A 23,653-nucleotide genomic window follows, 5' to 3' on the forward strand; every position below is an offset into this window, starting at 1 on the left:
TTACATCAACCATCGTTGTTCAAGTATCCGGAAAATCCTTGGAGAAATCACTGCTGGCGACAGTGGAGACTAAAAGGATTACTAATCACCAGAGAAAAATCTATCGAATCATATCGATCATATCCAGCTTTTTACGCGCCATAATGGCGGACGCTATACTGCGAAGTTCGTAATAAATTACCCACCCTTTTGACAACTCTGCTTACGTCAGTTTGGAGTCTTCATACCATTTATCAAAAGAAAAATATATCGGGCAACATTTGTGTTGCCAATTTTTCAGAAATCGCAAATCTGACGTAAGCAGAGAGGTTCGCATATTACGAACTCGCATTATAGCGACCGCCATTATGGTGCGTAAAAAGCTGGATACTTACATTGTGGTATCTGTTGTTATGATATCCTTCTATATTAGGTTATTCGGTAAACCTGGCACCCCTGACGTCGACTTCAGTGTGCTGCCAGAATCGGAGTTTGTTCTGATTTTGGAAAGGGTTGCCATAACAGGTAGATTTAATTTTGGCTGTTGCTTACAGTGTCCCGAAGAAAATAAAATCGACTCGGCAACCAAGTAGGACATTTGGTTTAAGAATTGCGGTTCATAGTGCGGCGAATAAGTTTCAGTGAAACTCGCACAATATATATTTGCGCTTGTTCTTTACACTCACCGCCACCTTCATTTTGAAATGTCTTGAATGAATATCGCAAAATGCGCCTTTTTACCACTACAGCCGGAGTGTAGCGCTTTCACACACACTAAATAAACAACCCGCAAGGGATGCAAACAAATGCGATACGTAGCTGTAGAGAACATAGAATTCTCTTACGGCGTTGCCGTTGCTGAACATATGAGAGAGGCACTTGGTAATATTGGCTATGTTTATGCTGACGATATTCTCCGTATCGCGGCCGTCCAGTCATTCGGTGTGTGCTTGAGCTTTGCAGTCTCGCCAGGCCAGATCAGAACGTCGCGTCCACTCGAGAAGATCGAATGTGTTTTTTCCGTTGTTCGTTGTCGCCGTCGTTGTCTTCGTCCGCCGTCACCGTTTCTTCTACACTTCATTATTGTATTGTGTGTATATCTCGTGTACACAGGAGCCTGTTTTTCCCATTTTATATACTTTGTTGTGCAGTTTGTTAGAACCCTACAGCCGCGGCGCACAGTGAAGTGAATACAAAAGAAGTTTTGGGAGCAACAATTCTTGCAGGAATTGAAGACAGTGCGAAGGCGTTCGTTTCCGTGATTTTGTTTGAGAAAAAAAAGTCCTGTTTCGTTGCCGTTATGCGACAAAAACTACAGTGTATTACAACTGTTTGATATAAGTTTTTTTTTCTTTGTGTTAATTGGTTGCTTGGGAGCAGAATAAACGCCAGAAAGTGCACACAGGACGGTTAAAAAGAACGAAAAGAATAATTTGTTACAGAACAACGTTGTGGATTAATTATCAATCGAGCTGGAATCGGTTCGTGAATTTCAATTTCTATACTCAACCACGTACTTTTAACGATACAAGGATAATTAGACATCTTAGAACACGAGCTATTTTATAGGAGAGCAACGCAAATGAGAGCAGTCAAATGGAATTTGGATTTGGAGTACAGAGTAAAAAAAATTGGCGAATTGATTTTTCTTCCCGCATAAGAATTTATTGTATGTAATGTAGCTTCTTTCATAACTGGTTGGTAGTTTTTCCTGTTCTTTGCATTTTTTTTCTCCAATCGGTGGTCGTCGCCTACTACCTACTACTATTCTCATTACGGCCTGCTATGCTATAACAGCCATACAACCAGTGCTGCTGGTTTGCTATAAATGCCATTTTATTGTAATTTTTTTGTAAGAATGAAAAATCTTTCTGATTGCATCGTTTGATTTAGGGATATTATTTTTAATGATTGCTAAATTTTAACTTTCCAGTTCGGTTTTCAAAGAATTCGAGTAAGAATTGTAATGAAAACATGATATTGAATCTCATTGTTTCATGAATGAATATAAATGATGAATTCTGAAAAGGTTGGTTTGTTGTTTTATTTATAACTATGTGGCCAATTGAACAAAAATATTTCTGATTTTTTTTTTCAAATTCCTCTAATTTATTCCAAAAGATGGAAAACTAAAACATGTGATTGTTTTAAATGTAATAACAAAAATAATTATGTGTTAAGTCTATAACTCAGACCTAGTTCATATTGGATTTCTTTTTTTTTAATTCGATTCAAGCGCGCTAAAATCTGGTTTTATGTGTGTTTTAAATTATAGGCTAGCCTCAAAAAAGAAGGTTACCCGAAAAAATAACTTTTTTCAAAAATTGATGCTATTATACATAGTTATACCATAATTTGACTAAATTTTTTGTTGTAAATACTTCTATTTTACATCAAATATTATTGTCAAAAACAGTACAATGAATTGGGTTTGCTTTTCTACAATATAAAAGGGTAGTTTTGTTTTTAACAGCAATTTTTCAGGCATTTTACCCATACTATTTATAAATTACTGGCAATGTTTCACGTGGTAAAATTATTGTCGGTGGTGGACTCAACAATAAAAACGTTAAAAAAAGATAACGACTGGAAGTTTACAGTAAAAATACCACATTTTTCTATGGTTATAACAAAAAACATTGCCTTTTCTCTATTCTCACTGTAAAAGAATTGTATTTTTTTCGAGTAGAACTTAACAAGAAGTTCTAGAGCAAACACACGCAACCTGGCAGCATTGCTTCGTAGTGAGGCAGCTGCGAGAAGCGGCACACAGACACATGCACACGCATTCAGCAGCATGAAGAGGATTAAACTTATGCTGTGCTGCCTGCTGTAAGCCAGATGTGCGACGAATTCCACATCAATAAAATCAAACCCATACAGGCGCACGTCGCCTTCGTGCGTCTCTGTTTCATCGCAAAGGACGCGAATCCCGCGGGATAATGCGAGCGGTTGGTCACATCTGAAGTCGAATCTTTGAGCGAGGGAGAAAGCTATTGCTTGACGGCAGCAGAGAGGGAGAGCTAAGTATGAATTAAAGTGTTTGTTTTTATTCAGATTACATTTATCGGGCTCTAATTTCTGTGGGTGTTTTCGGATGCGATTTTGTATTAATTCAGCTGTTGGCAGTTTGTTATTGTAAGTTGGTCAAAAATAGAAAGGACTTAAATAGAGTATCTATTTTCATAATTTGTGCGCCCATTGATTGTTTTAAATAATTATTGTTTATTCGAAAGTTTTTTTGAAAATGGAAAAAGCTTTGTTTAGAGAATTCTATAGAAACGGACAAAAAATTGATAACTGATGAGGGGAGAAAAGGAAACTAAAAAAGTATATCTGTTGTTTGTAGATTTATATATATTATCAATATTTGCAAGTCTAATGTGAGAATGCATTCTTTAACTTAGCACAAAAAAAAAACAGATTCTTACATACTGGGTACCAGGCCACTGCGGAATTGAAGGTAATGTAGCCAATTCACTAGCACAGGTCTTTCATTGGTCACAGATGATACTTGCTCAAAGATCACCCCTGTTCTACCGTGATACAACATTATGACGTGCATCCATTTGATCAGTTTTTCAATACGGCCCAAAACCGAACGGGTTACTTGTCACTTTTATATTGAAATGGTTCATACGTCATTTTGTTTTCTTGATTTTATGCAACGTACGAATAAGTAACAACTAAAAGAAAGATACCAAATGATGGGTCTTCGAATAACGAACAAATTGGCATAAGAACCCCGTATTTGAAAAAATGGCGCTTACGTCAGTCTGCGAGATTACGGATTACGGTGTTGTGGTCTTTAGTGGTTGATGAGCTGTTGACACAACTAGAATCACAGGGTTTTGGAAATAATTGGTTTTGCGGACGATATAGTAGTTATAGTTCGTGGAAAACATGAGCACGTAATCAGTGATAGATTCAACATGCTCTGAATTTAACTACAATGTGGTGTGAAAAGGAGGAATTATTAATAAAGTTATTCCATTTGCACGCAACATAAAGATCAAAATTCCTGATTTGTGTCTCAATTGAATGATTTTCTTTAGAAGTAGGAGTACCTCTAGATACCGAATATAATTTAAACCAACATATGGAAAAAGTAATAAGTAATACTGCAAGTGCCTTATGTATTAGTCAAAAACCTTTGGTAATACATGGTGAATATGACCCACTTGATCTATACTGGATCTATCGTTAGACCCCGAATAACATATGCGTCCCTTGTAAAAAAAACAAAACAAACAAAGCATGCTCAGGAAAAACTGTCAAATTTGCAAAAACTTGCTACAATTTCCATCACTGAAGCAATTCGAAGTACGCCTTCAAAAGCATTAAATGCTATGCTAAGTCTCCTTCCATTGCATTTATTTGTACATTGTGGCTACAAAGCACAGAAAAGATTCTTGAAGGAGACTTCAGGGGACATCTCAGTATGCCGAAAACGTCAAGATCAATGCGCCGTTAACTCAAAAAGACTGGATGGATGGGTTTAAACGACTATTCCAAGTGACTGTGCCAAGTCGAACTGAATTGGAATTAGGAGGGTCTACGATTCAATCAGGCTCAATAGTTTTCTACACGGATATTACAGGCTGAACAATAGGGTTGGGCTGGGATAACAGGTCCCGAAGTTAACCTATCAATACCGATAATATCGGCGAAACCTGGAAAAACCTGGAAAGTCAGGGAATCCATTTTTCAATCAGGAAATATTAGGGAAAACTGAAAAATATTCAGAGGAAACTTTTGATCCGAGACACGATTTTTTTTCAAACGACTTTTAAGCGCAAAAACTGCCTTTTCTCTCTCTCTTTTTTGTGCTGAATGCTGAAAAATATCAGGGAAATTTATATTATATTTTGGGGAATATCAGGGAACTTGACCTGCAAATATCTGTATATTTTCGGATAGTCAAGCTGCCCTAACGACACTAAAATCCGCATCCTGTTCTTCAAAATTGGTTTGGAATTGTATTCAATTGCTACATTAGGCGGTTAGGAATAGTGAAGTGAACCTATTCTGGGTACAGGTCGGGCCCGATTATCCGGGATTCGATGATCCGAAATTTTGAACTCGATTTTTCGGAACGATTTTCTGTTTGTTTTTAATTTTTATTTTGAGATTTTACTTTTTTTAACGAATATAAAAGTTTGGGATATTTGTCGCGGTTTCTGTTTCTCCGGCATGTTTGAGACATGTCCAACTGCCACGGTCGATTTAGGAAAACTTGGAATATAATTCACGGAGAATAGTTGCTCTAAGTTTTGTTAGAGGTACCACGCCGCTGGTTTTTGCGAGAATCATGGCCTCTCAACATCCCTGCATGCTGAAATAAATTTTTCAATACTTTTGGATACAGCATACATTACTCTAAAAATGAAGAACTCGAAAATCGAAGAGCTTAGTTAAAATCTACCGTGGATGTCTGAGCAATTCCGGTATCCATGAAAATACGTACTTTGGTGAATTCAAACTCGGTTTTCTCGAAATCTGTGCATGCCAAAATAAACATTTTATCGCGTGCAGATTCAGAAGACCTTGTTCTAAGAACGGGTTAAAGTAAAATCAATCTTCACCTCTTTTTCCCAAGGAAATATTTTCTGACTACGCCACTGCATCATAGAGTAAAATATTAAGAGAAAACAATTGTTTTAGGTTCGTTGATTGCAAATTTGATATGATATTTTTTTTCGTGATTCAATTATCCGGAAAATTCGATGATCCGGAGTGAACATTTTTTCAATACTCAGGGTAATAAAGTCCGACCTGTACCTGGGCATTGGATATTTTAGAGAATGAGGGAGCGGATCTGTTTATAAGAAATGGATCAATGCAACCATTCATAGGATCAGAACCATTTTGTGGGATCTCAGAAGGTGCCCTCAAAATGGAACTAAGAAATTGGGAAAAATCAATGGTAGAAAACAGTGAATCATAGATGAAGAAAACAACAGTGAATCGTTCGACAATCGAGAAGATTTAAATCACCCAGCAAAACAGTAACCCAGCGACTACTCAATATATCCAAAAAAGACCTCTGTACCTGTAGTGTAGGGGCTTTGTAACGAACTGCTGCTCAAGTAAATATTACTTCAAATAGCTTGGTAAATTGCAAGATGACGCCTGTCACCTAGACAGAGAAACCTAGGAACATTTACAATGTGACTGCGAAGCGATGTGTCAAAAGAGGAAGAAATTTTTTTATGGAAGCTTTTTATAACCAAGCTTTTTATTTGGTTGACTTCTTGCAATAAGGCAGTGAACTTTATTCATTCAGTAATAGTTTGTTTGTAATAGTGACATTGCTGTTGTTGGCTTTTGGGGAATATAACCCTGGTTTACGTGTCATGACAGGGATGACAGATGTGAAGACATGTCTTAATATTGAAAACATTTGAGCGCATGTGGATAAGTGGAAGCCTAATAGTCGGTTGATTAACCTCACTCGATTTAATGTGTCACTGGAAGTTTTGTAAACTTTCAACGGGGACCGTGTTTACAGATTTCTTATGTATAAAGACATTATTTGTGGAGTGTGAAAATATTTGAAAAGTGACCTGGCCTCCCTGTGTCATGATTTCTTGACGGTAGGGTATGTCTTAAAACCACTTACAGTTGTTAAAATTCGAAATCGATTTTGCAATAGTTTTGCTATTTAAATTAAGAAAACTCAATAGAATATGTATTTTTTTTGATATTTTTTATCAAAAGAAAAAATAATATAATTACCCTTAAAACACCCTATTATGAGAAACAATACAACGCAGACAAAGGTTTCATAAGCATGCAATGCGCCCAATTTTATGCACTTGCGGCCCTGTGTCCTGACTTTAGTTGTACTTTAGATCCGTTAAGTTTGTTGCTTCCTATTATTGATGTTTGTGGAGAATACACTGCCGCTTTGAGTATAACACTCCTATGTTGATAAGTGAGCAGTCGAGAAAAACGCGATTGAAGTATTTACCCCAATTATACGAAATAGTGTTGAATCAATTCATGGTTTCTTTATATTTAGGGCAATTTCACTTCAAAGTTCATCAAGAAGAATTTTGAGAAAAGGTAGAAGGAAAACCTAGGACTGTTATGCTAATAATTAAAACGCAGTACATCCAGAGAACATAAAAATCAAGGTTGTGGGGAACAAAACTGTCTTTTCTATTGGCTATTCTTGAAGAGCATGCCAAAATGGACCCATTCCCACCAGTGGCGTCTTGTGGATTTGGATATTGACTGTGCACTCAAGGTTATCCCATACAAACACCTACCCCCTCCCCTCCCCCTTCCCCAGTGGCCATCACCGGAAATGTACATAATAAAACACATGCATTGCATTTATCTGATTTAATATTCATATTTTCTAAAAATCTATCATTAACTGTCATAAAAGAATCAAATTTATTTATAAAAATATCGTCTTCAAACACCAGATTTATTCTTAGAAATTCGCTGCATGCCCCTTCATATTTATTTTGAAGTACTGCATTTGCCTCTTGGGAAGTACTGAAAGAAAATCATTCCATTCAACCACCCAGGCAATACAACATCGCGTGTGTGTAACATACAATGCCACCGAGAGTAGCCAATACTAACACCGACTTAAGGTCCTCGTCATGCAGAATGCGACGAGACGCGAATTGCGTCAAAACAGTTCGGGATGTGCTTGGACGCGCGTGATCGTTTTCATTGTTAATATTATTCCTCACCGTGGGAAAAGACACGCCTTGCCGCATAGTGCATGGCAAGGGCCTCACTCAATTTCCCACCTACCCTTCTCTAATGAAGCTGCATTCAATGCTTGAATGAAGCAGCATGCGACTTCCGGAGAGTGTACAACGTTGTCAAATTTCAACGCTCTCCGTGTTTGTTCTCATCTCTTCAAGTTCACTGACGGGAGTGCACGGAATCAACACTAACACATCGGTCTTGTAAACCAAATCCATTGGCCACACGCGTACACGCTCTGTATGTAGATACATAACAATATTGTGTACATTGATAAGTGCACGGCGCAGAGAGGTTTTTGGTCTGTTTTTATGCCTCTCGTTCGCATCACTCATTGATTTCCAGAGTTAATTATGGTGGAGTGGGTCACAGGTATTTTTTTCATTTTGTGCGCTAGAAATGGTACACAGTGAGCAATACTATTTGATCATTGATACTGTTTGATGGATTTTTTCAGCTTTTGATTTTTGTTAGTTATTCTTGAAATTGGTATGAAGCCCCCACCAACAACACCTGGTGTAGTGCACGTAGTGCACAATAGGACGAGACGTCACTGATTCCCACCAAAACAAAAAATAATAAAATTTTACATAGGACTGTTGTGCGAATAGCGGCAGTACAACTTCCAAGTTTTTTTTTCTTTGAAGCCGCGAACCTATATTTTTTTTTGGTTTTAAGGCGACAGACCGATTATCGATCCAGTGCCGAATCCAGAATACGTCGCCATGTCCCTCGGTCTTGGGCTGCTATCCTCCAATCGCCCCTAACACCTATTTCGCGTGCATCCTCGTCGACAGCACACATCCAACGAGTGCGGGGTCTACCTCGAAGTCGACGACCTCTATCGGGATTCCTGCTAAATATAGCCTTCGCTTGACGCTCATCCGGCATTCTCGCTACATGCCTAGCCCACCGAAGCCTGCCATGTTTTTCCGCTTGACTATATCCGCCGATTTGTATGCCTGGTACACTTCATGGTTCATGCGTCTGCGCCAAACACCATTTTCTAGTTTGCCGCCAAGGATTGAACGCAAAATCCTACGCTCAAAAACACCAAGAGCTCGCCGATCAGCCTCTTTCAGCGTCCATGATTCATGGCCGTAGAGAGCCACCGGAAGAATCAGTGTTTTATAGAGTGCAAGTTTAGTACGGATTTGCAGACTGCGGGACCTTAGCTGGTTACGTAGTCCGTAAAAGGCCCTGTTTGCGGCTGCTATCCGCCTCTTTATCTCACGGCTAACCTCGTTGTCACATGTCACTAATGTTCCCAGGTAAATAAATTCGTCGACTACTTCAAATGTTTCCCCATCTAGCACCACCGCAGCACCAACCTCCGACGGACTACCACGCACTCTGCCAGCCACCATGTATTTCGTTTTGGCAGAGTTTATGACGAGCCCTAATCTCGCAGCTTCCCTCCTGAGAGGTCCAAAGGCCTCTTCCACAGCTCTACGGTTGATACCAATGATGTCGATATCGTCCGCAAAACCGAGAAGCATGTGCGACTTCGTAATGATGGTGCCGCTTCTCTGCACACCAGCCCTCCGTATAGCACTTTCCAATGCGATGCGATGAACAATAAGTTCGACAGCCCGTCACCCTGCTTCAAACCATCTAACGTCATGAACGAGTCCGATATCTCACCGGCTATCCTGACGCTTGATGTAGATCCTTCAAGGGTGGCACGAACTAGCCTAATCAGCTTTGTTGGGAAGCCATGTTCAATCATAATCTGCCATAACTCATTTCTCTTGACTGAATCGTACGCTGCCCTGAAGTCTATGAAAAGATGGTGCGTCTGCAAGTTGTATTTTCGAAATTTATCGAGGATTTGTCGCAAGGTAAACATTTGGTCCGTCGTGGAGCGTCCCCCTCGAAAACCGCATTGGTACTCGCCAACAAAGGTCTCCTGCAACGGCCTCAGTCTGTGGAACCTATATTTAAACCTAATGAAACATGAAACCAGTAATCTCAAGATCATAAGCAAGCTAGTTGATGAAAGACTTGGAATATGTGTATTAAAAGATATAACTCAACTTTCATAGTTTAGCAGCTGGTAGACAAACTAATCTACAAAGTCGTTTGTTGAGCTTTTATTTCTTTTCATCCATTGTAATGGCTTTCGGATTACAAAAATTTAGAATAAAGAAAAATAAAACAAAGTTTCTTTTATAAAAAAACTTTGTTATTGATTTTTTTAATTTATAATTTCCGAATTGTCAAAAATATTTCACAGCGAATTTATGTTCTAATTTTACGACGTATGATTTATCAGTTGAGATTTCTGAAAGTAGCAATGTCTGAGCATTTCAGGGTAAATTATTAAGGTTTCCAGGGAAATTTTATGCACAGCAAGAAAAATCACGAACTGGTAAAAACCAGTCACTTTCCCAGTCTTCTAGACACTGAAGGGATACTAAGGACACTCCACAGGTGATATTGAATTTTTAATGGTTCCGTTTTCTAATGGATCTAACCATGGTAGAAATACACACACGCACATCCCTATTTCGACAATCGATGTTAAACAAACAGTAACAGTGCCTAACTGGAAAATTCTATGCTTTTTTGCAGGCCTTCAACGTTGATTTGTTTCTCGAGCGCCAAACTTTTTTTTTAATTTATCAGGTGTTCTAACTACCAGTTTTTCCTCGCGGCTCAAACGAGTACTCTAATTGATATTGGTAGATTTTGGGAGTCGAAATTGTGATCCGTGTTGAAAAGAATAGCTTTTTCGACTAAAAAATCATCACATTTCACTGTTCTACACAAGTGATTCGAAGAAAACAAATCTGGATGTGAAATTTGTTGGAATCACCAAGTTAAATTAATTATTTCCAACTCAACTATAGCCTCGGTAATGAGATGCTCTACTAACGTATTTTAATTCCGAATAGCATATTACGGAAAATAATTTACGCCACCTCACGAACTCCGGTGCACAAGTACGGCAGACTGCTGCTGTTGGTGTGTTTGCATTCATGTGTGGCTCGGTTTTAGGTGGCGGTTTTCCAATGTCGTAACTTTGCCAGATGAGAGAGACGTTAATTAACAGGACGGTATCTGGTGCGGTTAGATTTCAGCTCACTAGGTAAAACCTCCGGCGAAATTTTGTACCGAACGTTAGCTGCATAACATAAGAGGGCGCCCCCATTAACCTTTTACGCGTGTGGCATTCCTGCCTGCTCCAGCGACGAAGCTTAACTTACCCCCCGATTAATCATTTTTAAGCAGAAAATTAAATTAGCACAAAATAACGTTGCCTGCTGCCTTGCTGGATGAAAATGTGTAACAAGAACGCCAAAAAGCTCTCCTCCGAGCAGCGAATGATTAATGCATTAATTGAAAACAGTGGGAAGAAAATCTCAATACCGCCTTTTGTTTTCGTCGTGATATTTTTTTTTTTCATCTGTTTCGTGCAAGTCGATCAGTGAACTGTGTGTATGTAATCGCCGAACAAGATAGATTACACCGAGATACGTACCTTACATCGTGGTTTAACCACTTGTGCACGCTTCTAAACCGGAGTAAACACACACATCTTTAATGGCATTTAATCTGGATATGGAGAGTAATTCCACGCGATATGATGCAATTTTTTATTTTTTGTTCAATGTGTCATAGCCCGTTTTGATTAAATTTTCATACTTAAGGTTACAATTGATTTCTAGAAAGTGTGTTGCTCATCTGCCGAAAAAATGAAGTGTTTGATTTGAATACCTTGAAAAGTGCATGTTTTTTTTATTAGTGCCTTTCGGAAAGGCAATCGTAATCTTGAATGATAATCTAATATCATGAAATTGTACCTGTAACGTATCCAAACAATTGTACAAACTCGCAGCGTAATTGTCAATGTCCGGTTGGGATCGATTCGCTTAGTAGCGTGAAATCGCTCTGTGCGTTTTTTTTGCGATGAAGCACTAGGGCTGGTATTAGACAGTGACGATTATTTCCAACATACGAAACAGTGATCAACTATGTACAAATAGACAAATCTCGCGCTTATTTCGTCGGTTATATTTTTATCCAACTATTTGTTATTTATTTTGCTGCACACTTTATGTAAATAATATTTACGCTTCATCCGCAGCTGAATACGGCCCCGACGGAATAATCTGACCACTAAATTATTTATTTTTCTCATTACTTTTCAGCCATTAGACTGCTCCGTTTGCCGCGCTCTCCGGCAATCTTTGTCTCTTAGCACTAGTTTGTATGCCTTAGTGTTTGTGTGTTAATTACAATGAGTAAACATTCTTCCTCTCTCGAAACCACTAATAATTATCTATGATTGCAAGACTTGAATTAAGATTAATCTACTTACATAGCAGTTGATTTCTAGTTTATGTTTTTATTTTGTGTATTTTTTTTCTTTTTACTACCATATAGCAATCCGATACGGCAGAACCTAACTAGCGAGTACATACCTATACTACCAGAGATCGTTTAGTGTTTTCGTAGTGTTTGAAAACTGCAAGTAGTGTGAAAGTCAAGCATATACAGTAGTGAAAAATCTGGCAACCAGTTCATATATATATACTACACCAAAAAAATCAAAACAAAACGTAGAAAATCGGCAGCAATCCTTATACGAAAACCAACCACAAAATATTAGCCAAATAAGAAAAAATGCTGTTTGAAAGTCCCGTCGCCGCCGCAAAAATGTTCCCATACAGTGTGCCTCCGCCGATACAGGGTGCTGCTGCAGTCCCAGTGCAAAATCTAAGGTTTGTGACATATTCCAAATTTGCAACGCATTGTTGTTACTGTTTTTTTTTTCACTCTCTCTTCAGTTTATTCCAAATTCTTGCTTATCTGTTTCCTAACCAACAATTACTACAACTCTCTGTATTCGCTTTCAACATGGCTCTTTGGGAAATAGGCCTAATTATTTCGTTACACTGCCCGTAACTTACCTGCATTCAAACTTTGGCTCTACTTTTTTGGTGTACTGAACTGAAACAGGTGAATGAAACAAGTCAAAGTCCAGGAATACGAACAAAGAGGAAACCGATGGAAATTTTGTTCTTATTCGGCTGACGGTGAGCGTGCCTGTTAGACTTCGAATACACCAAGGGTTTCATCCTGTATTCTGTTTTTCAAGTTTCACCACATATGATCTTCTTAGCGTAAATGGTGCTGTTCAAATTCTCTCTTTATGGCAATGGGATATTTCGGACTGTGTTTCCTATTCTGGGCTATCGTACTTTGGTTGCCTATTAATATGTGAACTGATCGGTTTCCTATTTGTACGTCCGACCGTGAAGCATTTGTTTCGCTGAGACAAGCAGAATCCATTTTACTGCTATTATGTTCTGTATGATGATTTTTGATTCGAGCCGCGGGACGAAGGTGGCCGACAGTTGCGGAAGTGCGGTTTGTTTATAACACTGTTGGGTTGCTGCAAATGTTGGAGTTGTTTTGTTCCCGAGAATTTGGCCGGGTGGTGTTGTAGAAAGCAACGGTGTGATGTTTTTTTTACTGTTTGAACATTTTGTTGTTAGGTCTGGCGTAGCTTTGTAACTTACTTCGAGGATTCATGTAGTGAGTAATTCGAATGCTTGGGACCTATTTACATCAGTAATAATATGTGCTACTGCTTTATATTTTTGACTGAAACCATAGGGAACATAAGACCGTTAGGCCAAAATTTCAAACAGAAATTACTAATGATTGTTGTACCTGTTGACAACCGAATAATATTGCAAAACCGCAGCAAAGAATTTAGCAATAAGAAATTCTTTTTCTAATTGCTGAACTCTTTGTTGTGAAGGACAAAAAGGTAGCGGAACCAGAATAAAGAAGCTAACGTTCAAAAAATGCAAAATCACTCTATTATTACGGAAACTATTTTGCGTTGGATGCGCAAAAGCTATTTCGTAAAAATAAATCAAACACTAATTTAATAGTGCACTGAATCTAGGAATGTTTCTTAATTATAATTCTAACATGCGTTGAAACTTGAGATCGGGAATGATAAACTTGTTTGTTGTGGTCTGCGCTGTTGTGGTTCTAGATATCATCACAAATGAAAGATAATGCTATTGGCAGAGGAATAGCTGAATGCCTTTTGGCGGTACTAAGCAGACAGATTTATTAGTGTGCTGAGCAACGCTATTATTATTGGATTCAGTCGTGCAACATTACTGACACTCGTTCAACGATCGTTTGTTGGAATTTTAGTTAGTCATGCTGAATATCAACATGGATTGTTGCTTTAATTCGTCATTTATGTTTTAAAACATTGTTTCAATTTATATTTATCCTCAATTTACATTTTTAGGCATGTGTCATGGGTTAAAGAATAAATCATAATTCAGGAGTTCGCGATTTTTTTCCGTTTTTGAATCTACACTGTCAGATTTTTATTATTATTGAAGCGTTATAATCAAACTCATGCTAAACGTAACGTACAGGCCGATGTGAGTTTAATTTTATGAAATTTGTCGTATCCAACCGGCATGTTATGAATATATCTTCTAAAAAAATGTGATAAAATTGACTTAATTTTTTCTCTGAATTTCTGTAAAACATTTTAATCGGTATCATTTCGTGCTCGTTTTCCAGCCAGAACAGTCGCAAGTGCTACTTACCGCGAGAACAATACACATTTATTTCCCTTTGTTCGATCGAGATTTTTGTTCGCAGTGCTTTCATTTGCTGATATTTTGCTGAGTTTTTTTCTCATCGTGCGTGAATACTTAATGAAAGCTTATTATAACGCTATTCCAAAAATGTGTCTGTGTAGATTTACGGGTATGTCCTCCAAGAACTTCAATTCAAGAAGTAAAAATTCCTCAGAGACCATTTGAAACTAGATATCAGTCTCTGCCAGGCGATACAGATGCACCACGTACAATATTGCGTTTTAATAACATTTCACGGAAGCCGTAAAATTTATTTAATTTAGTCAAAGCAATATCAAACACACAAGTTTTCACAAGTAATGATGTCATTGAAGTTCGGGTGCACGATTTGCCTATCCAGGTTGAACCGAATGCGATCCGCATGATGATGATGATGGTCACATCTCATGCTCCTTCCTACATCGGTTTGACCAATTCAGCTTTATTTAAAAAGAAAACCAAAAATCTAAAAATAATAATAAAAACGATTTTTTAACAACAACATTGATCCAATGCAGGCCAATAGAGGCATACAAAGAAGTCGTGTCTTCCAGATACGATAAATAAAAAAATTGGCAGTACGCATATTGTGAATGCGTTTGCAACGACCATTACCTAGCTACGTTAAATTCGAACCCATGGAATCCCTTTTGAGTTGTGTTCTGTATGCCGGCCAGATAGCATTTTGCCACTTTTGCAATAAAGAGGTCCCACTTGAAATATCATGTACTGGAGAACCGAAGCGTAATTCATCACTATTCATCACTTCATCACAGACGAGTGAGCAGGAACAGCGAGAGCAGCGAAACTGAGAGTATTGACTTGGGTGCCCCACTGTCGAAAAAGACAGAGTTAATCACGCGTTCTAGTTAACATCAGCAGTAGTGTTCTTATTTTTAGGCTAAGCTGTAATATTAACATACTTACATACTAAAATTGAATAGCCTTAAAGAATGACAAATGTTCCGTCAGATTTCAAACGATAATAACAGCATAACCACATGATGGATAACAATAACCAGTATGTTGTTGGATAGATAAAATATTTAACAATTTTGTAATACGCTAGTTATCAATATTATGTCATTGCTAAGCGGTAAAAATTGACAAAAGTTTCAAGAACAAATCTACGCAAACAATGAACCAATCACATGCGAACATTCCGAGCACAAACGACATCAAACGACCAACCATTCTCTGTGATATTCTCCACATCAATATAAAAAACTGACAGAGTTTGCCCGTCCCAATAGATCAATTTAAATTTGCTTCCATGAACTTAGACTAATCTGGAGTCTCGAAGGTAAAGGTTTTTCGAAAAGTTTGAAACAATCCTTTTTCTCAAAACCTGCTGTTAGAGCGTAATAAAAACTGATGTCTTGAAAGAAAACATGCTGGTAAAAGCAACAGTAGCATACCATATGTGGAGTAGAGCTCTGGTCTGCTGGTCTCTCGTCGTCTATCATTGCAGCGGTACACAACTTCTATTCGCGTGCAATCAAGAAAAAAGTGCACAGCTGCTGCTGATGGCGATTAAAAGTTTATCTCAAGAATATGGTTACCATAAAAACCATGAATCACTCAACAAGAATTTTACATTCTTGCAACGGTTATAAGTTTTAGGTTATTTTTGTTTCATTTGATCTTCGTTCGATATTCACTAAATAATCGTACCCGGCAGAATATCGAGAGAGTAAATTCCTAAAAATACAAATTTATAAAGGAGTAAGAGTGAATGTCGTGGTCCCCGTGGTTCTGTGGTTAGCGATGTCGGTCGGCTAGCTCTCCCACACGGTTGTGATGTCGGGTTCGATTCCCGGTCAGGTCGAGGGTCTTTTCGAGCTGGAAATTTTCTCGACTCAGCACTGGGGCACGGTGTATCGTTGTACTTATCCTACAACATGCAAAATGTGCCGAAAACAATATCGATAACGTATTCCCTCAACTAATCTAGTTGATCGAGACCGCATTAGCCCCCCAGGCTAGCGTGCGATATTGTTTTATTGTAAGAGTGAATGCTTATGAATTTCTGGTCCATTTACTAAGATTTATTAAGAATCTCTTTTTCATTTGAACATTGTTCGTTGAAGTATTTTTTTTTTTTTTTGATTTTATAATATTAAAATATACGCTAAATAAAATACGTATATTAGCTGTCTTCGTAATACAGTGACTGTAATGGTTAGCAAATAAAAAAAACTTGTCAAGCAAAAAACGAAAATAAATAAATTTTAAACTTTGATTTCGTTGTAACTGTTGACGTTTCGGAACTTGTTGATGATTTTGTTTACCTATTAGTGAAGCTGTGTAACAGCGCAGAAATCATTTTCAGAGTAAGAGGTTTGATTGGATTTGGGTTTGAAGAAAATAGAGTTAATTCTGATTTAGACAGATTACGAGAACTCTTGTTGCTTCTTCAACAACAACGATACGCTTGTGCCTTGTCAAATGAATTTCGTTTGCATAGAAAACCACTACAGGCACGATATCGCCGAGTGTTAACGAAATTCTTTGAAGTGTTATTCAAAAAGTTTACGATTGAGCTCTAGTACCACTTTGCATCGGGATTGGGTCATAGAATCGTTCGACTTTTTTTTTATCAAACTTCAGTGATTGTAAAGTGCACGGTAGTATAGTTGCTACCACACCGGCTAAAAAAATTACTGGAGTATAACCACCCAAAAAACATTTCTGTTTTAAAAAACTCTTGTCAATCAGCTGTAAAATACTGAATGATCTGTGAAACAAATTAATAGCCCGTTCTTAATGATTTTGAGGAATTAGAGGCACTGCTGTACGGTCTCTTTCTGATATGCACAAAAATTTTCCATTACATTGGTCAAATTGTTCAAAATTTTGGGTCATTGAATTGTTGTTAGCAGTTTGCCACTACAAGCATGTCAAAAAATACAATACATATTAGCCTTGGTGCTACATTCCCTATCGGATTTCGACCTTCTGTTTTACTATGCACAGACTTCGCAGCCGACTGTTAAGGTGAAACGGGATTGTGGCTTTTTCCTATACAATTTTGAGGTTAGAGTTCCTTTTACTTCTGTATTTTGATCGTAAAAAATTCGGCTTCCACTAAATAAACAACACTCAAATTGCTACTTCAGGCATGCAACAGTTGTGTTAACAATTGATCAAAGTTTCATGTACGTAGTCTTCATAAATCAAGAAAAAATTAGATTGCAAAATTCGAGTTGATCGCGACCACGTCCCGATTCACCTTAAGTGTACAGGACAATTGCGGGGCTAGCGCTACGATCCTACTGATACTAACAGTCTCTCCCGAGCCGGGACTCGAACATACGATGACTGGCTTGTTAGGCCGTACATCGTACATCGAGACCAGCTGGGAGATGCTACTGTACATATTACCGGTGGTTATAATTACACAATAGTTGAAATTTAGAACATGGGTTTTTTGACCCCTTTTCCATTCAAAATAAATAAATAAAATGGTATTATATTACACCAATTTCGAAGGTAATTCTTTCCTATTTAATGTTTATTCGATATGTAACTTATGTTTTAAATATTAGTGCCCGAATTAAGAACGCAGCAAAAGCGCCACGAGGGAAACCTTGTTGGGTCATGAAACCATGCTGATGATGAATGTGCTTCTCACCTTCACGGTGACAAATATAACGAAATGAACTATTCGAAACCGTTTAATTAGCCAAAACTGTTTTTGGCAGCACCGCCAGGAATGCGTAAATTTACCGGTACAACCATTAATGACGGCTCTTCCAGTGCTAAATATATTTATTTGTAGGTGTATATTTTTAATTACCTTGTAGATTAATAAGTTAAACAGTTTTAAACATCTTAATAATCTTTTTTCTGGCTATTCATCTCAATGATGTCACTAAGTGCAATAGAAAAAAATCTTGCGCGGTTTCCAAAAATTACATTTGTTCAAATCCAGATAAAAGCCCACTACCAATAATTAACCGGTCTTTGAAGTCAATGTGCTCGAACACCGCTCCGGTATGCGATCAGCGAATGTTGTTGCATCAACGAATGCTGCAGCAACAGCTGGAAAACAGTTTTTACATCTTTGAGTATACTATTCGCAGGACGAAGGTACAAACCGCTCGATCAGAGCCAGACTTAGGTAGTGACGGTCGCCTGCTGGTTGGTGCAATTCTTAGCAATCGAATTAAAATGGCGTCCACAATGACAGGCTGGGTTTTTTCCCTGTGACCGGCCAGGTTTACCACTCACATTGCAACAGCAGCAATAGAAGTAACATCATCAGCCGGAAAGGGGACCGTGAGCGTGTGTATGTATAACATCTGCACGTGAAGTTTTGCTCCCCTCTCCCAAGCGAGCGGCCAGAACGCTTTTAAGTTTTCAATGTTTGGCTTCGAATGCTGCAGTGCGCTCAGTTCAGGCACCACCCGACCGACCGGCTGACGATGCTGGTGGGGCTTCTTCCTTCCGTTGCGTACCCAGCAGCTGTACCGTCTTGCGCTTGGTGTGTGCTTCCTTTCGTTACGGAGTGGATATGCATACACATCGCGACAAAACGTGAACGACAAAACACGGTGACATGACGGTTGCAGGAATATTTAACGCTCTACAGGAGAAGCCACGCATGTTCGACACTTCCTTGAAAAAAACTTTATACCTGCCTCGTATCCACCGGTAAAGCTAGAACGACGAACGCCGCTCTCGGAAATACAGTATGTTCTTTGTAACGCGATATGAATAACGCCGTTAATCTTCATGAGGGTGAAATTGGATTGAGGGACGTGATATAAGAATCCCATCAAGAATGATTCTTTTAATCCTGGTGCAAAGTTCAAAATATGTTTTGACTTCCTCCTATAAAGGTATACTAATCACTGGCAAAACAAAAAGTGTAAAAGTGAATCAATGAGCCGATTGTGTATGACATTCTATGCCCCACAATCTTCTTTTTTTAGAGTTTTCAAGATAATGCAAAAAAAAGGTTTTGCCAAAAAGGAAATATTAAAAAATCAAAAATTTGGATACGAAACTTACACCAAACATATTTTAAATGTTTCCTTTACATATTATCGTCCGGGGGGTAAATGTCCCAGAGCAATAATTTCTTGCATGATGGTTCTACACAATGCAGAGTATCTTCCTGCCAAAAATTTGTTCTCTATGACCTCATTAACCCTCGGACGGTAATTGGACAAACCTGACGATAATAGAGCTTATACCCTATCTAACAAACAATGAAAGATTTTATTTTAACTAAATTTCAACTTCAAAAGTAGAAAGATTTCTGATTAAGTCAGGGTCAGGGTCAGGGGATCTTTTTCCGATCATAAAGACCAGGGATCATAGAAAACTGAAAAAACAATCAGGAAAAATTCGTATCATTTTACGAAAAATTTTGATAAGAAAGTCAGAAATTAAATTAATTATGAATATTACACTGGAAATATTATTTATTGTCTTAACCGTTATGTACTCGGCAATTTTAACACACGTAAGTACTCGGCTCCCAGCTGGTCTCGAGGTACGATGCTGGCCTAACAAGCCAGTCGTCGTAGGTTCGAGCCTCGGCTCGGGAGAGACTGTTAGTGTCAGTAGGATCGTAGCGCTAGCCCCGCAATTGTCCTGTAGACTTAAGGTGAAACCTCATTGAATCCATAAATGGCCGACTTCGAGTCACCACTTCGAATTTTCGAAAGCACAAGACTCGGAAATTGTTAATGCGTTCCCTGTGAAAATGCTATTTTATGTTTGCTGTGGTGAAGCAAACATAAAATAGAATTTTCATAGGGAACGCAATGAGTATTTCCGAGTCTTGTGCTTTTGAAATTTCGAAGTGGTGACTTGAAGTCGGCCATTTTTGGATTCAATGAGGTTTCACCTTGACAGTTGGCTGCGAAGTCTGTGTATGATAAACAGAAGGTCGAGTTCCGAATCGGAATGTAGCACCAAGGCTTTGCTTTGCTTTGATTAAGTACTCGGCAGGATACCCGGGTACCAACCAAAATGAAATGCTTCTTACTTCTTCAATTCTTGACCGATTTTGCGATCTTGAACCGGCCAAAGATTGGAAAATTTATCTATTTTTAGTATATGGGGCTGAAAGAGCCATTGGCCTTTATATGGTTTCCGTAAATCCGGAATCGTTATTCGTAATAGATTACACCTACTTTATCCCAACATGACTTTTTTCCCATAAACATTCTGGTGTTTATTTATTTCGATGTGACCGGGCAAACCCTACGATTTTCTGATCTTAGAATTGTCGTACCTCAAATTTGGGATACAAATTTAGTGTTTTCTGGCACAAACATTTTACAGTCCAATTTTGGGAACGCAAAGCGAAATTTTGTATTCTAAACAAATGTACAACATCACTTTTTCTCAAGGAGCGAAAACCAAACTTAAGAGGGTAAAACTGGAGTGGTTCTGATCAATGAGACGAAAATACCACAGCAGTGTAATCAAAAATTAGTTCTCGAGTCTCATTCGCAAGCAATTCAAAATGGCGCAATGATTGTTGCGAACCGCCAATCAAACATCCATGCATGTTGCGGTAATTCACGTCGGTTGGTCCGACTAAACCGCAATTCAATATAAAGTTATGGGATCAAGCACTCTAAATTGGCTTACCGGTTCCCCGAATTGTACATGCAAATCATTCACTTGAATGTCGAAAAAAAAATCCCCAACAGGTTTGCTTACCTGGGAGTGCAAACATCTATCGAATTAGGAAGGGATGCATAGTATTTTCGTTCGGTCTGTGCGTGTTCAGTTGATACCCTCTTTCATGAACTCGATCCTGGCAATAAACACATTAAATCTATTATCGCTTTTCTCATGAGCTGATGGCATTATACTGATTTTCTTTAGCTTTTTTTTTCTATGGCGTCCGGACGGTTGTCCATGTGATTCCGCACATATTCAATTCAATTCCTGCTAAGAAGGCACCCGGTTTTATGGCTGTTGTTACTATGGGGGAAGGCAACACAACGCGTTTGGGCTTACAGTTTTAGTAAGCTTTTTATTTTTTTCATGGATCACTTCTAGCTATGGAATGATGTGGCTAGTAAATTAAGTTTTAATTAAACTTCATTTCAAACACTTGATTGTTCAACATAATTATCAGTTCAGTTATTAACCAGCAACGTGATTTACGAATTATGAAGTTCAAGGGATCAATGGAACTCTACTTATCATCACAACCTTGTCACATGGTGAACGCTCATCTAAAGAATACATTTGGTCACGGTTGATCTTTGCTGCTGGCTGGAAATTGTGAAAATAAAAAAAAAACGAAGAAATTCACATTTTCTTGCCAGGTATCTGGCCTTCCTCTGAAATCGCTTCTTATTGCAGACCAGTATATAATGATGTTTGCACCATTCCCTCATTGCACCACATCCACAAGAGTTTCCTATTTCTGTACGGTAAAGAACTCGAACATGCTTCAGCAGCTGGCTTCAAGCCATTAAGGTGAAGCAGCACAGGGTGGTTGTACCCTTTTATACCTGTGTACGAGCCGTGAGGCAGCGCACACCATCTGATCACTGTTGTTCGGATGTTTAGCGAGAAAAGGCTATGAACTTTAAGGGGTCACGTTATTACCGGTGGCTGCCGCCGCCGCTCGTTGTACCAGCGTGGCAAAGCAAACGAAGGACCTTGCTCTACGGTCTCCAGCGGGAACCACATTCGAACGGGCAATGTATTTGAATAAAGATTTTCTGATGGACAATGGCGTTGATAACTTGACGTATAATGGTAGAAGCTGAAGACATCGAGCAAACTGGTTTCTTCGTTTATTAATTCACCAGCGTCTCGAATGGTTTCTTATTTGCACTGTTTGCCGTAAGGTCATTCATATGGGCTCTCGGGCAATACAAGCGAGCGTTGTTCTGATTCTTAGCCACTCTGGAGTATCAATTTTTGCTTTTGCACGTCACAGGGCAATAGAGGTTATTTCTGTCGCTTGAAAGATACAGGAAGCATGATTGCACGATACAATAAGCAGCTGACATTTGGTTAGTTTTTGTGTTATGTAATCTTTTCGTTTTATTTTCGATTTCGGAATAAACTTGGTTCGAAAATTTGATAATGTTCCAACATCCAGTTTATGGTATGAGAATTTGGTGCTCATTTAGAAAAATACACCGCTATTTCATTAAAGAAAAAAAGCAGAGTTATGCTAGTTGTTCCACTGGCTTTGTTCTTCCAGCTAAATGAATATCTACTTAAGATACCCGTTAGTAATCATAACTAGTTGATTAACACCAAGAATACCGGAACTGAAAGCATCCTTTCATCCGAGAAGGATTACTTCACACCAACAAAAACCAGTGTTCACCATGATTACAATTCCGTTCGGATGGGATTGGTTGAGATTGTTCTACTGTGGAGGCATTTCAATTCACTATCAAACAATGTGCCGCTGCCGGGTCGAAACAACAATCGGCCGTCTGCTGAACAGGAGCAGTGGCGGTCATAAGAGTAATACAAATAATTCCATTGGTAATCAGTACAGTACACAAAGCGTTAGCCTATCGTGTCCTATACAAGTACATGCCTACATACATACATATACGTATCGGGTTGACCAGCTCTCGGATGAGAATCTTTTGTATCTTGACGCTGTTGCTGCTGCACAGTGTGTTTGCTGTGTACTAAGAGAATTCTTGAGAGTCAACCTAGAGGAATACAACCAGAAGCGAATGGCAACTGATTGAAGTAGACAAGCAAGGAAGCGAAAAGTTCCCTCCCCACCGATACAGTGTGTGTGTGTGTATGTCTGTGTGTTTGTACAGCATGAAGCTCGCTTCAAGCGATACGTCAGCCACCATTAGTTTCACGGAACTATAACAGCAAGTCAACGTTAATAATAATAATGCATGTCCAACCGTATGTGTGTTACTATTAAAAAAAAAAACAATTATAGGAAAAGTTAAAAATCTGTTCCAAAAGTTTGCGCGTTTAGTGCCGCGTTGACACGTCGTCTGCAGTGCACTTTAGACTGATACTCCGGAGGAGATTGTAAAAGCCCAGCCAGTTTTATTCCCTCTGGCAAGTTTGTCCGCAATACTTCAACGTGCCTCTGGTAGTGCCATGCTGGGGGCTTAGTGCTGTCGTAGATGGCTGGTGTTTGAAGGGTGTCTCTAATGTAAGGAGGAGTCTTAGTGAGTTGTTTGTTTAATCCATCTAATGTTACGAAAGCGGAGGTCAGTTGTGGTTTTGTTTGGTATCAAGCTTACAAAATCGAAAAAAAAGAAATGGATTTGTCTTGAGAAACACCACAATTATATGGCTCGGTAAATTTCCTTTATTAAATAACAGACGGGTTGTAC

At 38.6% G+C, this 23,653-nt stretch overlaps 1 protein-coding gene across 7 annotated transcripts in view; it reads left to right on the plus strand.

The window, feature by feature from the left end:
* Positions 1–913: 913 nt before the first annotated feature.
* LOC129732172 (RNA-binding protein Musashi homolog 1) overlaps positions 914–23,653 on the plus strand; it is an 83,113-nt gene continuing 60,373 nt past the window's right edge. For 4 of the 7 annotated variants that reach the window (XM_055692753.1, XM_055692755.1, XM_055692756.1 and 1 more), the window contains exons 1-2: positions 914–1,460; positions 12,100–12,437. In XM_055692753.1, the coding sequence (XP_055548728.1) occupies positions 12,340–12,437 (98 nt within the window). In that variant the 5' untranslated portion in view covers positions 914–1,460; positions 12,100–12,339. Of the gene's footprint in view, positions 1,461–1,578; positions 1,601–12,099; positions 12,438–23,653 lie in introns of those variants that run through there. The other 3 variants (XM_055692754.1, XM_055692759.1, XM_055692760.1) reach the window with 3 other exon arrangements.

Source organism: Wyeomyia smithii, chromosome 3 (genome assembly GCF_029784165.1).
Source record: "Wyeomyia smithii strain HCP4-BCI-WySm-NY-G18 chromosome 3, ASM2978416v1, whole genome shotgun sequence".
Classification (NCBI taxonomy): Eukaryota; Metazoa; Arthropoda; class Insecta; order Diptera; family Culicidae; genus Wyeomyia; species Wyeomyia smithii.